This window comes from Rhinolophus hipposideros (assembly GCF_964194185.1).
Source record: "Rhinolophus hipposideros genome assembly, chromosome: 2".
In the NCBI taxonomy this organism is placed as follows: domain Eukaryota; kingdom Metazoa; phylum Chordata; class Mammalia; order Chiroptera; family Rhinolophidae; genus Rhinolophus; species Rhinolophus hipposideros.
The window spans coordinates 40,441,111-40,461,571 of record NC_138048.1 but is presented as its reverse complement, the minus strand read 5'-3'; the positions used below and the strand labels follow the sequence as shown (position 1 = coordinate 40,461,571).

Below are 20,461 nucleotides of genomic sequence, written 5' to 3'. Positions count from 1 at the left end.
CTCTTAAATCATGGACTAGATTTGTAATTGAGAATCATTACAAACTATATATCATCATGGGCTTCTCCAGGAAGGGGTGGACGCTAACTTGCTCATTGCTCTTATCAGGCATGTGTTCTCTGGACTGAAAAGACCCCGTGGGGAGGGAGCAGGATTCTGAGGTCCCAGGGAAGGCTTTAGGCATTGAGGTTAAAAAATCCTGAGGATCAGGCACAAGAAGCCCCACTTTGCCAGTGTGATGTAGGGGGTGGGGAAGCCAAGGGGAGACACGGCGGTGGCAGTATTAGGTCCTCTCCCACATATGTGTTTAGTGTGCCATCTAGTGGCTGAATTTCACAGAAAGGAATAAAGCTTGAGGTCCCCGGGAAGATGGGTACAGCTCAGGCTAGGCTGTCTTCCCCTTTGGGTCAAATCCAAGTGGCTAAAGTGGCAATATTTCATCCTTACCAGTGCACAGGCGAGGAATGTTGTTAGACATCGTTGGGAGGTTGGTGGAAACCATGTGATATTTTTGAAAAAGGATAAAAAACTCTAAGGATCTACTAAGAAAGGTGGAAAATACCGTTACACAATTACTCCAGAAAGTAGAATTCTAAGAGTATAAATGCTCTGGTTAAGCAAACAAATGAGACTCTTCTATGAATATGGGAAACACAAAAAGGAACTAAAGGAAGAAGAAAAAGAGAAGGCATGGAAAGAAAATAAAGTGGGAGCTAGGAACACAATGTTTTGTAGACACTTCTAAACCTGGGTTCAAATATCAGCACTACCACTTACCATTTGTGTCACAGTAGGCAATTTATTTAAACTGTCTAAGCCTCAGTTTGTTCATCTACAAAATGGGAACAATCCTACCTATCTCCTAGTAATTCTGTGAAGGTCAGCTAAAAGAATATATGGAAGTGCTAAGCCCAGAGCCTCATATGAAAATGCCCCATAAATGGTAGTTGTTATTAGTAGGGAAGAGACAAAAGAAAAAGAAAAGAAGGAAGGGAAAGGCTTTGAAAGGGATAAAATGGAACACGTTATGATTTGGGAAAGGAAATACCATCTAGGACTGTCCAACAGCATAGGTATTTGATCCACTTAAGAGGTGAAGCCTATGAAAGGAAAAGCCTTCTCTGAGTCTGGTGGACAGAGGGTCTCTGTCTGAAGCCGACTTTTTTTTACTGTAGTTACAAGTATTTGTGAGGGCTCCACAGGAGGATTTTCCTCTTGGCACTCCTCTGTCATCAAGCTGTGGGCTGAGCCTTACACTCAACCCCCTTACAGGTCTTCAATTCAGTGCTGGGAACTTATGTGAAGGAAAGGCAAATGACCCATTGGAAATGGACTGATAAAAGAGTAGCAACTAGGGACCAGTGAGGGTAGCCATGAGCATGGTCTAATTTGCAAGGAGCCTTTTGAAAACTCTGGCTCACCACTGTCTGTGCCAATTAAAACCAACTGAATTCTCTTGGAGAAGTTGGGAGAAATATCTATATAACCTGAGGCATCTTTCCATCCCTGTAAAAGCTCAATCCCCACAACAGGTCCAGGAGGTAGACACACAGAGATGCCTTAATCTCGTCTTTGGAACTTGATATGGTTATTTCTGAGGATTGCCTAAAGCCCTCCAGATACCTGAAGCTTTTGGAGAGCAAAATACTGCATTATACTCCTCCCCTTACCCCCACACACACCTCCAAAGAAGGTCTTAGCCTACCATCTCCAGCCAGAGCCTGAACTGGAGATCATAATGCCCTTCTCCTGATGTAATGGCTGACTGCAGTCTCAGGGGGACAGCAGCCACTGCCTGCATTTCTAACCTTTTACCAGCTTCCTTGTATGCCAAGGAGAAAACTAGGAACAAGAACACAGTAATATGATCTCCAATTAGCATAAAATAAAAACAACCCAGTCATGTTTTCCATGGGCTTTTCCAACCTCAAGCTAAGTGCATGCAGCAGGCAGAAAGAGATAAAAATGTATACATGGAACTATAAATACATATGTTATCTGTATATGTATGGCCAAGCACCCTGACCCAAAGGAATATCTGTCTCTAGGAAAACCAAGCAGCAGATGCAGAAATCTGAGCATTTTCCCTTTCTAGAGTGCAGTATGAGTATAGACAGGAAGGGAAAGGATCCTGATTACTCGGTATGGAAGGGGTTAAGTCCTCAGCCATCCTATTCTAAAGTGATTTATGATGATGGGTAGTGTTTCAAAACTTTCCCCCACCAAAAGAACAGCCCTCTCCCTCCGCACAGAGTCCACTCTCAACGTGCTGAAATGGGAAGGAGGCGGTGTTTTGCTGATCTGTTAAATTCTTAGTGAAGTTTCCTTGATTTCCAGTGGCTGCTGTTGTGTGAATTTGGTTTGGATCAAAACTGAGGTTGTCCTGGCATTCCTGGGACTGAATCCAGGCAAGAGGAAGAAGAAAAAGAAGGAAAAGAGGAAGAAAAAAAAGGTGGGGAGAAATAAAGGGAGGAGAGAGGCATAGAAAAAGAGAGAGAGAGAAAAAAAGCTCTTTTTCAACATCACATTCCTGTGTTTTCCCTCAGCCTGGAAAACATATTAATCCCAGTGTTTTAACACTGGGAAACAAAGGGAATAAGCCAGACTGTGAGGGGAAGGGTGATAAGAAGGATCCTGGAACACTAAAGAGAGAAAAGAGTGAGATTTTGAAATAGCTGGGGCTCCACTTTAAGGGGCGTCCTGTCTGTCGGCACAGGGGACTGGCACACACAGACACACAAGACTGAGAAAAACTACAGAAAAATGGAGATGCAAAGATTTAAGATGCAAAGGACAGCTCCTGTCACCTCATCCTACTTGTCAAGAAGGTAAAAAGACACAGCCAGAAAAATAAAAGAAGAAATCAGCTCAGACCTCAGGTCAGGACAGGCGACTTTGGGAGCTGGAGCTGCAGCACACCCCAGCCTCTCAAAGGAGAAAGAGGGTTGGGAGGAAAAGTATTTCATCTAGGAAACTGTCCTGGGACCACACTACAGATTGCTTTTTAAACCATCTGCATTCCATCTTCATGAGCCACCATGTAAGTGTGTAATCCTTTCTGTCTTTGGTGTTTGTTTCTTTGTTGCTTGTTTGAAGAAATGAAATGGGAATGTTGTCATAATTAATATGCTCAGTGTAAATTTTCTCTGGAGCATCCGAGCCAGTTGAAAGGGTGCAAGCATGCTGAATGGGGCACAGAGTTGGGTTCCCTGCTGAATGTAACTGTCTCTGCTAAGTGCTGACAAATTACAGGGGCTTAAAAATTACAAGATCTCATCCTATTTTCCATTCCCTGACCTCCGTCCTTCTTCTTCCCTAACCACCCCTTCCCCCCAAACTTTGGCCAAAATAGAGAAAGAGAAAATGCCCAGTTCTGTTTGCAATTAAACAATTTTCTTTCTGTTTCCCCCTTCCCCACCCCTTTCGTCTTTTGATTTTTCTGCCTCCCAAAGTGGATTGCACAATGACATGGAGAATGGGACCCAGTTTTACCATGCTGCTGGCAATGTGGTTGGTGTGTGGCTCAGAACCCCACCTCCACGCCATGAACAGAGGGAGCCATGGAGGGCGGAAAGCACCTCTGGTTTCTGAAGTCAACAGAAAACCAGCTCGATTTCTGAGGCACACGGGAAGGTCTCAGGGAATTGAGAGAACCACTCTGGAAGAACCAAACCTTCAGCCTCACCTAAAAAGGAGCAGTGTGCCAGTGCTGAGGATAGCCCACGAAAAGGCCCCGAGGGCCCCGTTGGGCATCAATGGGGTCCTTCTGAGATCTGAGCGGAGACCCACAGGCCGAAGCTCTCCCCGTGAGATGGTCCGAGATGAGGGGTCTTCAGCTCGTTCAAGAATGTTGCGCTTCCCCTCTGGGTCCAGTTCTCCCAACATCCTTGCCAGCTTTGCAGGGAAGAATCGTGTGTGGGTCATCTCTGCCCCTCACGCCTCGGAAGGCTACTACCGGCTCATGATGAGCCTCCTGAAAGACGATGTGTATTGTGAGCTGGCAGAACGGCACATCCAGCAGATAGTGCTGTTCCACCAGGCCGGCGAGGAAGGGGGCAAAGTGCGCAGGATCACCAGTGAGGGCCGGGTCCTGGAGCAGCCCTTGGACCCCACCCTCATCCCAAAGCTGATGAGCTTCCTAAAGCTGGAGAAGGGGAAGTTCGGCATGGTGCTGCTGAAGAAGACTCTGCAGGTAGAGGAGCGCTACCCTTATCCGGTCCGGCTGGAGGCCATGTACGAGATCATTGACCAGGGCCCGATCCGCAGGATAGAAAAGATCAGGCAGAAGGGTTTTGTCCAAAAATGTAAGGCCTCCGGGGTGGAGGGCCAGGTAGTGGATGAGGGGAACAATGGTGGAAGAGCAGGAAGGCCAGGCCTGAGCAGTGAGAAGAGGAAAGAAGACCTGAGAAGAGCACAAGTTCCACCCACGAGAGAGAGTCGGGTGAAGGTGCTGAGAAAACCTGCCACCACCAAGGCAGCTCCCGGGCCACCTCCTCCGACCCCAAGGGCCACCACCCTGCCTCCTGCGCCAGTCACAACAGTGACTCGGGCCACCTCTCGGGTGGTAACTGTAGCAGCAAGACCTACAACCACCATGGCGTTTCCAATCACCCAGAGGCCCTGGACCCCCCGGGTGCACCCCTCCTCAGATGCCCACAGGCCTCCAGCAACAGCTGAGGTGACCACTGCCAGGGGGTCCGTGGTCTCAGAGAATCTCTACCCTCCATCCAGGAAGGAGCAGCACAGGGAGAGGCCACAGACCACCAGGAGGCCCAGCAAGGCCACCAGCTTCGAGAGTTTCACGGCTGCCCCTCCCACTCCCACGTCGGAGCACAGCACCAGGATTGTGGCAGGCCGTTTCCGGGACAACCGCACAGACAAGCGGGAGCATGGCCACCGGGACCCAAATGTGGTGCCAGGTCCTCACAAGCCAGCAAAGGGGAAACCTCCCAAAAAGAAGGCCCAGGACAAAATTCTTAGCAATGAGTATGAGGATAAGTATGACCCCAGCCGGCCTACTGCCTCTCAGCTGGAGGAGGAGTTGCAGGTGGGGAATATACCGCCCCCAAAAGCAAAGGAGTCTAAAAAGCATGAAAAGCTTGAGAAAGCTGAGAAGGAGAAGAAAAAAAAGGTGAAGACTGAGAAAGCAGACAAGTTACTCAAGAATGAAAAGCAAGTGAAGAAGGACAAGGCTGAGAAAAAGAGCAGGCAGGAGAAAGAAAAGAACAAGAAGAAAAAAGCAGGTAAAACAGAGCAGGATGGTTACCTGAAACCCACCACAAAGCACTTCACTCAGAATCCCAAGAAGTTGGTGACTGACCTGCTGGGCTCCTTTGAAGGCAAACGAAGGCTCCTTGTAAGTAATCTTCTCCTTGGCATTGTTCTGTGGGCTGAGGTAGGGAATGTTAATATTTGGTTGTTATTTTTCTAAAATCACATTGCTGGATGGCAGAGCGTGTCTGAATCTGTGCCACGTCAAGACAATCACGAGGTGTGTCAAGAAAGGGCAGCCAGGCCAGTAGCTCCTTTGGATTCAGATGTTCTATGCACTTTTTTCCACACAGACTCGGAGTCAATTGTCAAGGGACCTTAGACATGTACCCAGGGAAGCATCCACAGTGAGCTTCTTCCAAACCCATAGCATCCATCCCTATTCCTACTTCTCTCTTCCAAGGTATAGTTCTGGATACAGCTCCCTTTTACTTATTCAAAGAATAAAAGAAGAATGAAGGAGATCCTGACATGGCATGCATTGACTCACTCTGGTCACAAGTTAAGAAAAGGGTTTTTCTCTTCATGAGCTTGGGAACTACAAGCACGTGTATAGGCGAAAGAACGTTTCTCCTCTCCCCTTAATTAGGTCTATATCAACAATAGGAAACCTCACAGAGGAAAGTGAGGCAGCCTGGGTGGAGAGTGGGTACGACTGAGAGTAGTTTCCTCGATGATGTGACCCTCACAAATGGTTTTAAAAGCAGCTGGCTGAAATCTTCTCCCCTTAAAGGCTGCCTCTTCCATCACTGCCCAACTATCAGTAAAAGGCCAAAATGATGGAGTGTGGGGAACTGGGTTAATTGTTTCAATATCCAATACGCTAGACACATCTGAACTTGGAGTCCAAATATCAGTTTCCCTGAGACTCTATAAAATGAGTATGAGTATGTGTGTGTATAAAAAAAAGAGGCAAGTGCTTTCACTTTGCCTGTTTCTGAGTGCTACTAGTGTTGAGCAAGTCACAGGTCCATTTTAGTAGCTCTCTCTTTTGGCCATTACTGGCCACCACCCAAAGAATGATACCAGTTATTTATTCAAACCCCAGGAAGGCTTTAAACAGGAATAAGTCCCATCCTAAATGTAAGGGCAGTTCTCATCAGCAATGTAAGAATGGCTCCTTCTCCTCTCCATGTCTCCTTGCCTATTCTTTTAGTGCCCTTCCAAGATTTTACCCCTAGCTTCTTCATGCTATCATTTTACTTCAGGCTGTCAAGGAGGAAAAGAATATGATACAATAACTTCAGAGAAAAAGGTTAGTACATTACTGTTGGGTAATATGAGTCAGGAATGACTCTCTCAGATACCTGGATATGATGGAGCCATCTCGTGCCACTGAGGACAACATCTATTCTACTGAAGGCACAAGATGACTCCACACTCTGCATCCCATCCCCACCCCCACCACCAAAGGAGATAAGCATTCTTCTCTCAAGGCATTTCTCAGAAGGTTTTTTAGTTTTTCCAATCTGGCCTAAATTCGTATTAATGATCTGAGCCCGAGCAACTCTGGTGTGCATTTATCTTTAGTGGTTTCGAAAGTTTAAATGTTCATTTGAAATGTTATTCAGAGCAGAGACCCTTGTGGTATTTATCATGGATGGGGCATGTCCCCAAATTCTTCTAGCTATTCCATCAATAGTGTATTTATGCATTAGAACAAAGCCTAAGTTTTTATTGATTCTACAGGTGTGTGTGTGTGTGTGTGTGTGTGTTATTTTTTTGTATGTTGTTACTTGTTTTTAACCAGAACCTTAAAGTAACTATATAAACTTAGGTTAGCAAAGGATACGCTGTCTGTTAGAGTAGTTTAACAGCTACTTAGTTATCCCCAGAGTACATAAATTTAAATGGGAATGTTCCAGTCAGAACCAAAAGAATCACTGATTTCAGAGCAGAACTCTGCTTGGTACTTGAGTATTTGCTACAGAACCTGTGAGGAAAAACTGCTTTCTTTGGGCTGTGGCATTAGTGGTGTGCTCCATTGCTCTCTTCCTAAGTACCTAGGACTTTGTCCAGCCTGCTGAAGCACATCAGCCGACCCTGGCCATTTAGCCAACAAGCAGGCAAAGTGTTCCTCACGGTCATGTTTTAACCAGGGGAAAAATAATGATGGGTAAAATGTCAGGATTGTAATTGTGCACCTAACTGGTAACTACTTCCATTACCCTAGTGTGTGAGTGAAAAGAAAAGGGTTTTCATACTGTATCCCTGTTATTAGTCATGCCTTTTATTGCTCTCTTTGTCTCCACTCCCTTAGAGGGATTTGAAAGCCCAGCTGGGTCTTTTCTGCTTTTAACAGTATCTCTGATCATAAATTTCTAGCAAATGAAACTCAAATGACAGCTTCTGCTGATGTCATGTGAGGCAAAACAGAAACCAGCTGGGATTGCTCGTGGCAGTGTTGCTTTTGGGGGCTGGTGAGTGAACCAGGTTGGTTATTAAAAAGAAAGTACCAACAAGAGGTGTTTCAGTCTTGCAATTCGACATGTGCCTAGCTGATGATCATATCAGATATGTGTTTTCTGAAAAGCTAATGATATCCAAAATAAGAATGGATCAGAAAAAAACAAGATGAACTAAACATGATAACACTATCAAAAGGTGGAGAGAAAAGACAGAAGACTTGTGTTTCTGGGTGAAAGATGTAGTTGGTGCCATTTATCATTTCCCCCTCAAACATGGCTCATGTTATTCAGGAAGTTCAGTGATTCAATTAATATTCATTAAGGCTTAGCACTCTTCAAGCTGTTCCAGTACAGCTGACAACACATACGTCCTACTGGCCTCAGCCTAACCCAGTGCATTCAAACGGAAATGAGGTTTGCATTCCAAGAAACTGTATAGGTCTTTTAGCTCATCTTTCCCGTTTTTCAGTAACCTGGTTCCCAACTACAATTCATCATAAGCCCTCTGTCATTTGCATTTATTCATGTCATTCTTTACATGTGAAAACATCACATAACCTCTACTTAACCAGTTACTTGAAGAAACACTGGCAGCAGTGGTATAGGTTGTGGTTGAGAGAACAACATCTTAAAGCCTTTCAAAGGAGCTGCAGGAGGAGCCAGGTGTCCTGTTCTTGGGACAAAGATCAATCCTTCAAATACCCTGCCTCTCAGTCTGTCAGAAGAAAAGAACACATCCTGCCAGGGGCTTTTCCCAAGGTTGTGTGGTTTAATTTTCACAACAGTCCTTTGGAGAAGGACCTACTAACTCCATTTTATAGACAAGGAAACAGAAGCTTAGAGAGGCTGAGAAGTTTCTCAAGGTGTATAGCTAATATGTGGCAAAGCCAGAATTAGACCTCAGGTATGTTTGATTTTAAAGCTCGTGCTCAAGCCACTCCCCCATTCTGCCTTCCTGTGGGTGTGAATATGGGACACATGCCATAAAGTGAAGCAGAAACTGATAAATTATCCTGTTAGATAACCAATAAAGACATTTAAAAATTCCTTTTTAACCTTGAATTACTCACATAAATGGTAAGATATATCAGTTGTCAATATTTTGTGCTGAGCACTGATGTAGAAATTCTGCTTTAAATACTCAGCTAGTTCTCTGCACCTCAACTCTCTGGCTTTCCCGGCAGTCAGTCAGAAGCAATATCCCAGTTACTGAATCCCAAAGAACCTAATCCCTCAGACTGATTGATGTCAGTCTGGGATGACAATGGTGAGAATATAGCTAAGCTGTTTATCACTTATACATTGGACTCTCACTAAGCTGACAAGCCCTCATTTTGTGCCCTGAGATCTAGTGCATACCTACTTGTCAAGAGGCCTCATAGCGCTGAATTGCAGAGATTCGACTTCCAGTTTAAACATTCTTTGGAGACTGAATCTCCTATAATTCAAGTGGGTTAATACTTTCAACCTTACCTCAAAAATATGGGTCTTGGGACAACAATCTACTTATTTTATTGAACTTTAGAAAAGGATATAAAGCTCTGTTTTACTAAGGCAGACTACTAGCTTGAATGTTATTTTGCAGAATCTGTAAAAATCACGCTGTCTGTAGAATAATCTGAGACTTAAAATACTTCCCCCCTAGCATTTCCCACTCCTATTTGTTCCCTTTATTTATGCAAACTGGCTTCATTATACTCTTTAGGCGCCTTGTGCCAGCACACTGGGAACAGAAACATAAAAAAGAACCACAACACAATTCTAAATTCATGAAACATGCCCTGATTTATTGCTACCAAAGTGGGAAGAGATCAAGTAGCAGACAATAATGTTTACTGAGGATTTTTAGGATGCTCTTTTTAGCAAGAGGGTATTGGAAATGGTTACCATTTTAAACACGGTTTGAAATACTGCCAAACTAGAAAATGAATGAGACAGAAATGTCAATCCTCAGGGAAAGAGTTCCTGAAATAGGTTCAGAGCATTAGCCTCCTCTACTTTCCCTGATGCAAACTTGAGGAACACATTAAACCAACAAGTTTGTGGTGGGGGACCATTGTGTTCCTGAGTCCCTCTCCTCTCCTCTGGCTGGAGTGATCCATGTAGCCTGAAGGATGTGGGTGGTGTTTGTTCTCCTACCATGTGCACAGCAGTGGTAGGGGCTAGGGCTTCAGCACTTTGAAGAACTTACACTCTAGTTGGGGAGGTGTGACATAAACATAAAATATAATAGTAAATCAAGGAAATACATAAATTCCATGTGAGCAGTGCAGACTATAACAACAGTAATTAAAGGGAAGACATGATCATTGAGGGCTAGAAAAGACTTTAAGGAAGATGCTGCATTTAAAGAATGACTCACATTCAGATACATTGGAGGGGAGGGGAGGGCTTTTGGGGTGGGAGGGATGACACGAGCGAGCCAAAGCAGAGGAAGGACTGTGGGTAAACTATTTAGAGGTGATATGCATGTATGGGACTCAGGGGCACATAGCCTTACACACATCTATTTATTTATTTGTGCTCAATTCTCACTACTTTATGAAGTTGTCAGAGAAGTTGTTCCATTATAAAGATGAGAAAGCTAAGGTTCACAAGGTTACATGGCCTTGTTAAAGCTACATGATTACCAGGGGTTGAACAAGGATTAAAATGCCAGGACCTTTAACTTTGACTATAATCACCCTTTCTCTGTGCCACAGTGCCAAGATTCCTTTCATTTCGTAATTTAGAATAGTCTGGCTAGAGGGTGAAGAGGTCACATAAGGGAAAGTAGTAGTAAAGATTAGCAAGAAAGACCCTGGGGTCAGATCATTGAATGCCAGTAGCTAAGGAATCAGTCATGCAAAATGAATGTCACCTCATGGTGGGTTAAGGTATCCTTGGACAAAGCTCTCAAGGTGAAAATAAACATCAGAGCTCTTTATATGTTTACGTGTGATTCCAACTGAGTATCCATAGCCTAAGACTGCCATGTTCAGAGGTCCATGGGAGAAGCTTCCAGGCAAGGGAGGATGAGGTTCTGTATGATCATATATTGTCTGAAATTCTCAATTATGTACAAGGGGAAGAAAAAGATCAGAAGGAGCTTTAGGGACTCTTGAAATCCTGTTATCATGGTCTGTTCATGGACTTTAAGGGTTCATGGCAAAATATGGAATGAAGGAAATAGAGTCTATGTATGGATTTAAAGTTATAAAGGTAGGTAATTATCAGTTTTTTAGCATCTGGGCAGCTGTGCCCTAGAGACACCTCTAAATATATTCTAAGTATGGGTTTATACTTCATTTAGAATAGGGAGTCCAAAATCATTACCAGTAAATCTTAACTGTTTTTGACTATTTTGTGTCCTTATTTAAACATTCATTTTATTTATTCCAAAGTAGTGTGTTTGTAAGCAAAGAACAGCCAGAAAGAAAAACATAAAACACATCAACTGAAAATAAAACTCCAAGATTTGGGCTACCATAAAAACTGAAAGAAATATTTTCAAATGTCAGACAGCTAATTGAAAACTAACAAACAAACCAAAAATACCATTACCAACTCTTTTTATAGCCACATTAATTTTTTAAGGCTAAATATGAATCAATGCATAAATTTGAGGAAATTTGATTATTTTTCCTCTTGGGAAATTACATTTCTAAAACAAGCATTTCCTACCCACTTTGTCCATCTGAATAGGCATATAAACACAAATTCAAAAATAAATGAAATCATGTCTACTTAAAATAAATAACGATCTGAGAAAAAAAATAACTTCATTCCAGAAAATCTTTGTTAATGTTCTACTCAAAAGCTATTGAACACATCTTAATTTCCATGAGGGATAGTATTTTGTCAAGCATAGAGAATTCTTAGAAGGGAAAGCCTGCAGGAAGTATAAACATATCTCTGACAGAGAAAAATAAACAGCAGGATCGAGTTGGGACCAGATTTATTAACCATTTTGAAAAAGAATTTGGAAGAGGTTACAACATGGTGACTTCCCCTCCAAAAAAAGCCAAGCTAATAGTGACAGGCTTCAGAATTATTTTATCAGATTAGATGGGCAAGTAAAAAGTGGCTGATAAATTTGAATGTAGTCAAATGCTGGCCTCAAACCAATGAGTCAGCAAAGCATGAATAGACAGTGTTCCTTGCAGACATCAGCCATTCAGAGTGCCCAAGGCCTGGCTATGAATCTCTCTCAATCCTGTGAGACATGAAATAATTGTAGTAACCACTCAATTCATGGATATCTGAGCAGCAAATTAGCATAATAAAGATCAAAATGAGGGAAGGAAGATAGCATTTATTGAACAGATTTTACATGCCAAGTATTTATGCAATAACCTTACAAAATAGTATTCTTGTGTAGAGTTCACAAATGAGAAAACCAAAACACATGACTAGTAAGAAAGGTAAATAATGGAAATGAGTAGAAAAGTATAAGTTGTCTGAAACCATTAAAAAAAGCCCTATCCATATGGCCCCCTTGTGGCCCTGATTATGCTAACTGTCCAACAAAACCGTCTAGTGTAGTTCAGTTTAGCTTAGCTTAATTTAGTTTAATTTAGTTTAGGTGTCAATCACTGCAAAACACCTGCCCCCGTTCAAAATCACCCCTTTGTATTTTACTTCAGTGTGAAACTATCACTATTAATTAATATTTACCTGCCTTCACTCACCTCCAGCTGATCACCACTCCTAAGGTTGAGAACAACATGTATGTGCAACAGCGAGATGAATATCTGGAAAGTTTCTGCAAGATGGCCACCAGGAAAATCTCCGTGATCACCATCTTTGGTCCTGTCAACAACAGCTCCATGAAAATCGACCACTTCCAGCTAGGTTCTCTTAAATATTCTAATGTTATTATTGTTTTCCTCATAGCTAAGGTGGGACAAACTTTATGGGAGAGGTAGGTGGGGAATCAAAAAGAAAATCCAGATATCCAGAGGACTCTTTCCTCGTGGTACCAAACATCAGTCTGCTTACCTATTTACATAACCATTCCAGATGGTTCTGGCTTGTTTTTTGCACTTTAAAATGAAAAATATGCAAGCACTCTATGGTTTGAAAGTCAGTAAGGTAGAGAAAAAAGAGAAGTAATACACTAGGGGGAGAACCAGAGAGGTATTCAGACACTTCCTTCTGGATTCTGAGTTTTCTTGCCAGTGAGCAACACCATGTGTTCTTCCTGCAGCCTTTATGCTACAGGCGACTAACTGATACGTGGGAACCTGCCAGACCCTTGGAAATACTTGACTCTGGCAAGGCTGGGAAGGGAATTCACCAGGGCTGAAAGAAGCTGTTAAGACAAATGAAAAGTCACTGAAAATATGGACTGAACTATGCCCAAGTCCTTTTGGAGAGCAGAAGAATTTGGCTGAATGTAGAGTTTTCACAATTTTTCATATTAATGATACATATGAGACTCTTGAGGCATACAGCTCAGCATTGGGCAACTGCGATCTAACTCACTGCAGTTCTCCTGGGAACATTGCAAGACTTTCTGTGAGTAGTTAAGTCTCATAGTCAGAAGCCCCAAATTTGACCCATCCATTTCTTTTATAATTATTACATCTCTAGGGCTTTATATATTTTTAAAAAAAACACACACAAAAAAACTTTTTTCTTACATGAATTCTCTACTTTTTTTATTCTAATTTTAACTATAATGAAAATCCTTCATATTCCAACATTTGCATAGTCTGCATATTTTTCATAAAATATATCTGAAAACATCTGAAAGAATATAAAACATTTTCGCCATTAGTTAACATTTAACTTCAATACATGTGATACATTATCTCACAGATTTTTGTGTCCTGTGATCTTGGTATAATTGAACACATATGAGTTGTAGTTATGTCATGATAATGTCAATTTGATTTATAATATGGTCTAACTTTCTAAACCATATTTCTTACTGTGGTAAAAACACTTAATATGAGATCTACCCTCTTAACTAATTGTTAAGCACGCAATACAGTATTGTTAACTATAGGTACATGTTGCATAGCAGGTCTATAGAATTTACTCAGGTATAAAGTTTCAGTTATGCATTCTCTACTTTTATTAGCCTGCCTTCCCCTGACATAGCTCCAAAGGAAAATAGATAGCATCTTTTCCAATGTCCCATTATAAATCATTGTTGAATGGTGATTGGTGTGTGGATGTGCTGTGTGTATGTTTGGGAGGGGGAACAACAACAACAAAAGAGTGTCCTTACCTTAACCAAAATAATAATAATAATAATACAAACAAAAAACACAAAAGAAGTTCTGGAGAGTCAAATAAACCACTTCAAATCCACAGTCACAACTTATTTGTTGTGTGACCTTGTTACACAAGGTCACTTAGGCAAGTTACTTAGGCAAGTTACTTTCTAAGTCTCAGCTTAGAACACAGTTATATGTATTTCACAGTCTACGGGGAGGATTTAATAAGGTAATGTACGTAAATACCTGTCACATAATACGTACTATTATTGTGGTCACCATCACTACCATTTGTTCTGGCAAGCTTCTGGAGATCAGTGAGCTGTCACACAGAGTACAACACCTATAACTGAAAACTACTTGTAATTGCTTTCTGCTAATTACGGAATGTTGACAGTGAACCCACACAACTGCTCTTCACGATCAGGCTGCATTCCCACTCCTGGTAATAATACTACAAAGCCACATGTTCAGTGGTTAACTGGGATTCAACCATTTGCTTCCTGAATTTTCAAATAGTAGCATGAGCCATTTCAGTGAGTTCAATTATAATCCAGATGTCTAGAGAGGAAGTAGGTATTGAATCCAGTGTAGAAACGGGTGCTGGCTGGTGATGAAAGCTCTCCTTCACCAGGTGTTCCTGGTGTCAAATGTGTTACCCACCAACTCTCACATAAAGAATTCTCATTCCTTATTTCAGGGAAGTTTGGAAAAATCATTATATCTCCCACCTCAACCTCTATATGGTTCCAACTGTTATGAGCATCTGGTGCTGCCTTGGCAAAATTTTAGCATTAATCCTGCTGTTTTCTAGACATCTGGATTGAATATGAACTGTAGAGGGACTGAGGTATTTTTTTTTTTCTCTACTAGAAATCAGGTATTGTGATTTGGATGTTTGCCTCTTACTGAATGGCAGCTTGGGCATGGTTTGGGGGGCCTTTTATCTTGTTTCTCGTCTAATTCCTGGAAGGCCTTTCTGTCCTTGTGTCATGTCCCAGGTTACCCTTATGGGAAAGGCCGTAGTACTTGCAGCCAAGACTGGGAGTCAGCCATGGGAAAACAGGAATTGGCATTCTCCATGGTCTCAGTAAACCAAACTCCAGCCTTGACCGATTTTCAGCTGGAAATCTATCAGATGGCCTGACTTTCCTTAAAAATAAATCAAGCACTCTTGACTCTTTCAGATTTTACTGGGCCTTAAAAACAGAGGCCCACATCCAGCTACAGTATGGGCTGTTCTCCCAGCTGGTCCATCTTGTTAAATGTATTTGAACTATAAATGATGAACTTACAAATACCAGGAAACTTACCCGAAGATTTCAGGCATTACCCAACAAAAGTTATTCATGCTTGAACAAATTCTAATGCAGAATAATAAGCCCATCTGGTTTTGGCAACCCAGAGTATATATACGGGAGGGTTGAATGACCTAACACATAAAGGCATTTTTAATTGTTAGTCGTGTTTAAAATGTCAATCTAGGATAGGAATATTGGTGTGTATGTCAAGAGGATGGATTACAGACAAAGTTTATCAGGTAGGAAGAAGTTGCTGGCTAAAGGCACTTTTGCAGAATGAAAATAGAAATAAGGAGGAAATGCCGCAAGCATGTTTTTTTCTTAGCAAAGTAGAGGAGTTTGAGGGTAAATGATAAAAGGGGAGATGGAAAAGTTGATGGAGGTGGAATGTGGCAACCAGGAGAGAAAGTATTAATGCCCTATTCATATGAGTCAGGAAATCATAGGTAAATTTCTAAAAAAAATTTTATAAGTGAATATGATAAAATATAATCAACCTAAAATACTATCTCTGATCCTGTTGAAGAGAATTGTTTTTTATGGACAAACCTCACAACTATCAGGATCCATAACAATGCAAAAATGCTGCTTTCCCTCAAAAACACCTGAAAAATTGACTCTTTGCCCCAATCCCTCCTTTCATCAGTGGTGACAATGTGTGGCAGCTGCTGTCTCTAGGCCCTTCAACTCTGTGCTGAGAGGAAGGTTGGGTGAGAGATCAGATTTCCGGACACGGGCTGCAGTGTCCCTCTCTGTTTATTTAGTCTTTGATTATCAATCATTCTATGCACTAGAGGCTAGAGAGTCTGTACCCTAACTTGTTCAGCCATCCCATTCCACTGCCCTCGCTGCCTCTAACATCAAGTGTATCAGTGTCAAGATCAGCCCATGACAATCCAGGAGTGTAAAGTGACTGATAGGTCAAATGTACAAAACAAGTATTTAAAGAATGTGTTGGAAGGATAAGCTCTTCCAGTTGTAGTCATCAGAAGAGGTATTGTAAATATCAGAGAATTTTGAAAAGTAAATTTAATGGAGTGAACTTGAAACTGAGTTGATTTTTCCGGTATCTTGACTCTATCAAGGTAACTTTTGTTTTTATTTAATTTTTTTTTTTTAAAGAAATGATAAATTTTTTGGATTCCAAAGTCAGAGCTGCATGAAAAGGTCATACACAAACAAGCCTTACTCCCATTTCTGGGGCCTTTACCCCGTTACTCTCTGCTCCCATAGGTATTTTTGTGATTTCTTGTTAGTGTGTTTAGTGCTTCTTTATGAAAATACAAATAAATATAAATACCTCTATTCCCCTTCTTTTTATACAAAATACAGTGTATTATATATAGCATATTGTATATACTATTTGCTTTTTTCACTTAAATATACTTCCTGGAGATCTTTCTTTATGAATATATAGAGATCTTTCACATTTTTTATTAAGCCATTGTGAGCTTCTACCATAGTTTATTGAACCAGTCCCCTTGTTGATAAACATTTGGATTGCTTCTAGTATTTTGTTATAAACAATTTCACAGTTAATGACCTTGTACATTTGCCAGTCTATGTATGTGGGTGTATCTGCACAGTAGTTTCTTAAAAGTAGGGCTTTTGGACCAAATGGAAAATGTATCTAGTGTTGGTAGATATCATTAGCTTTCCCTTCATACGAGTTGTATCATTTGGCAGTCCCATTGGCAATGTATAAGTGTCTATTTCCCCAAAACACTCCAACAGAGTGTGTGATCAAACTTGTGAATGGTTTTAGCCAACACGGTATGTGAAACACGGTATCTTAGTGTCGTGTAGTGTTGGGTTGCATTTCTCTTTTTATAAGTATGACTGAACACCTTTTCATATAATTAAGGAGCATTTGTATTTTGTTGGTAGTGTTCTTTGTCCATTTTTCTATTGGGTTGTTGGTCTTTTTAATCTCAATTTATAGGTACTCTTTATAATACAAACAAAAATTCAGACTCCCAGGTCCTCTCCCCACTCCAAGAGACTGACTCAGTTTGGGGATGGAGTCCAGGATTCTCTTTTCAAAAATGTTGTGCAAGTGATTTTGATCTGCAGCCAGATTTGGTCTACAGCAGAGGGTAGGGTGTAGGATACAAGGGAAGAGACGGCTAGAAATGTAGTTTGCCACCACATTTTAAAGGATTTCAAATACCAGGACATAGAATTCAAGCTTTATTTGGTAAACCATGTGAAGTCAACTAGAGATATTGGAATATATTTTTCAAATAAATTTTAAATAACTTAGAAGGTGTGGTAGAGTTCATGGATAGGATAGAAAAAAGCACCTGGAAGGACAGTCTTCCTAGATAGGACAAGTTGCTCTTTCTAGTGGGAGCAGCAGCTTTGTTGACCACGATTGTCCAGGTTAATTCCTCTCTGTCACTGCCACCAGTCACCCATCCCACAATGGCGTGGTAGGCAGGCAAACCACCCACCCAGAGTCAAACAGGAGACAGCAGTTCAGCTACAAAGTCATTTACATTGATCAGTTTCCAATTAAAAAGAAGTAAATCCCATAGCTGGAGGCCAAGATGATCCTAACTGAAATAACCTATGACAGATTGCTCAGGAATTCAGGGAATATTCTTGAGATAAAAGCAAATCAACCTTGCTGGAGTCTTTGCCTCCAGATTTTTCCAAGTACAAAAAAAATGTTTGGCTTGTACTGACTTCTTGAGTAGGACAGTTATATTTTAAAGGTCTTATAAATATGTTTTATCTACATTGTATGTTATCCCAGGACAGAGTTTATTAAGTTATGGCGGTGAATCGTGAGCAGAGTGAATGGTGAGCAGAGTGAATGACATTCAAGAGACCAGAATGTAAAAGGGAAATAGAATTTCCTCGCAGGTCCCAGAGAGGAAACTGCAGCATGCTTCACAGGGACATAGGAGGCAGACCAGGTTTGGGTCAGGAAGCAGAAGCAAAAATGAGGAGAGAACCCGGGTCATTGTCTCTATTGGGGTTTCCAAGGGAAAGGCAAGGCGGGACAAGGTGACCAGCTTCCTGTTGGCTAGTTTGAATAATTTCTGCAGGGTTTGGGCCATAGAGATGGTCCCTAGCTGCTTTGTACCTGGCCCTGGGGTGATTAAAGCAGAGGAATATTGTCTCCTGGAGTCCATGGGCCAAGGGGAGGGGTTAGGGCTCTAAATTGGTTAGTTTGCATTGCAAAGACCTGCGTCTGGCTGGGCCCTTTGCTATCTCTAAGAATTGGCTAGTCCAGAGAGGAACAGTCTCTCTCCAGCCAGAAAGTTGTTTTTTTGTTTTTGTTTGGTTTTGGTTTTGTTTGTTTGTTTTTTTAACATGTCAAAACATTATAATATACAGAAAATTTAAAAATTTAGATGACTAATACAAAAACATAGATGACTAATACAATCATACATGAAAACCCAGATTTAGAAAATAAACATATATGGTATGTTTTCTGTTTTCTCAAATTACTCTTAGATTGGCTGTGTTTGGGTGTCACAAGGTAAAAGAAAATATAAGGGTTTGATGGTGAATTTTCTACACAGAACAGAATTACTCACCTTTTTTACTCTATCCCTTACACCCTCTTTTTTTTATGTGCTGTTTTCTTAAGGGAGAGTTTTTATGATTACCATATCTGTACCAAGTGCCTAGGTGTGTCGGCTACAAGGATTTAGAAGCTGACCAACACTCAGTCCCTGTCCTTGAGTTGTTCCTATCTAGTGGGATGATAGACGTGTAAGCACAAAGGAGGTAAAGACAGGTTTCCCAGGTAATTAAGAGTTCCCGTGTGAACAAGGGAAGGGATAGCATGTCAGAAAGGGAAGGCATGTTTCTAGAAACTGAAAATAGAGGACTGGAAACATAATGCCTGGAAGAAGAGTTAAAAGACAAGGTTAAAAAAAAAAAAAGGACAAACTAATTAGGACAGAGTCCAGGACATAAATGGCCTGTATGTTATACCAAGGATATGTATTTTATCTGTCCTTAGAGTATAACAATCACTCAGGAAACTTGTGAAAATGCAGATTCCTGAGGAGCACCCTTTTGGTTGCTAAATGGGGTGCTGCCTGATTCATGAATCACTTAATCCAATTAGATTAAGTTGAATTTTGTTTGAGTAAACTAAGGTTTAGGGAAGCTGAATAAGTTTACCAGGGTCATAAAAAATACACAAAAATAAATAAAATGCAAATTTCTTGGTTCTCACCACTAGTGATTCTGATCTAATTGGTTTGGATCCAAGGATTATAATTTTAATATGAACTCCAGGTGATTGCGATGAAGTTAGACAGTGGATCATACTTGGAAAAAGTGCTAGAGGAGATAAGAAACTACTGAAGCAATAGGAGAAAGTAAAGTCGTCCAGGGACATTGGTGTCATGGTCTGGACTTCGGAATGGAGGGTGGGAGGAGCAGAAACCATGGATATTACAGAGAAGAAACAGTCACAGATGAGAGCTTCTGTTACCGGATGTCATGGTGTTCCTAGGCTGCTGTCTTCTTGAGGGAAAGAATTCAGGCAAAAGACAGCATTTTGTGCAAATATAGCATAGTAAGAAGTTTATTAGTAAAGATAGATGCACTCCAAGATGTGGAGCGGACCAATCCCAAAAAGGGTAATGGCCTCTCCTTACATTCTATGAAGGCTTTTATTTCTATAGGTAGAATTGCCTCCGCCTCTCCCTTCTGCTTAGCTCTTTCTCTTCTGCTGAGGTGCTCAAGGTAGTTTCTGCTTTTGGTTCTCAAGGTAGTTTCTGTCAGTGTTCTTTTTATGATTTGTTTGTGAAGCTCACTAAAATGGTCCTGATAAGTAGAATGTATATGTACACTCTACTAAGCAGGATGTCTTCCTTCCTTCTCTGGCTTCTAACAACATCCCTTTGATTTAGGGGCATGTGTGAGCCTGGAATCCTGTGGCACTAGTAAGGCACTGGTGCCCTAAGTGAGGGCAGCTGCAAGGGGTCTTGACCCAAGTAGGAGTTGCGGCAAGGGGCTTTCTAACCGGCTTAGTTCTCTCCTTCTCCTCCTCATTCTATCTATCTTCCTACCTATCACTTCAAACATAATGTATGGCACACGGTTGGAGTTTAACAAGATATAACTGAAGCTGAATTTTTCTGCAGTGTCCTTGCTGTCTATAGTCAGACACGGAAGAGCAAATACATGAAGAAATTTCCTACCACCCGAATTTGATCACTGACTTTTGGAGTTGGAGTTCTTCTAGGACGTGAAATTTGGCAACTGTCTCACATGTAGGGCCAGTCCTTACCAGCACACAGCA

At 41.4% G+C, this 20,461-nt stretch overlaps 1 protein-coding gene across 1 annotated transcript in view; it reads left to right on the top strand.

The window, feature by feature from the left end:
• The first annotated feature begins 2,256 nt into the window (after window positions 1-2,256).
• Window positions 2,257-20,461, top strand: part of CCDC80 (coiled-coil domain containing 80) — a 38,305-nt gene continuing 20,100 nt past the window's right edge. The window contains exons 1-3 of the mRNA XM_081027835.1: window positions 2,257-3,040; window positions 3,453-5,356; window positions 12,356-12,512. Coding sequence (XP_080883961.1) covers window positions 3,464-5,356; window positions 12,356-12,512 — 2,050 coding nt within the window. The 5' untranslated portion in view covers window positions 2,257-3,040; window positions 3,453-3,463. The remainder of the gene's footprint in view (window positions 3,041-3,452; window positions 5,357-12,355; window positions 12,513-20,461) is intronic.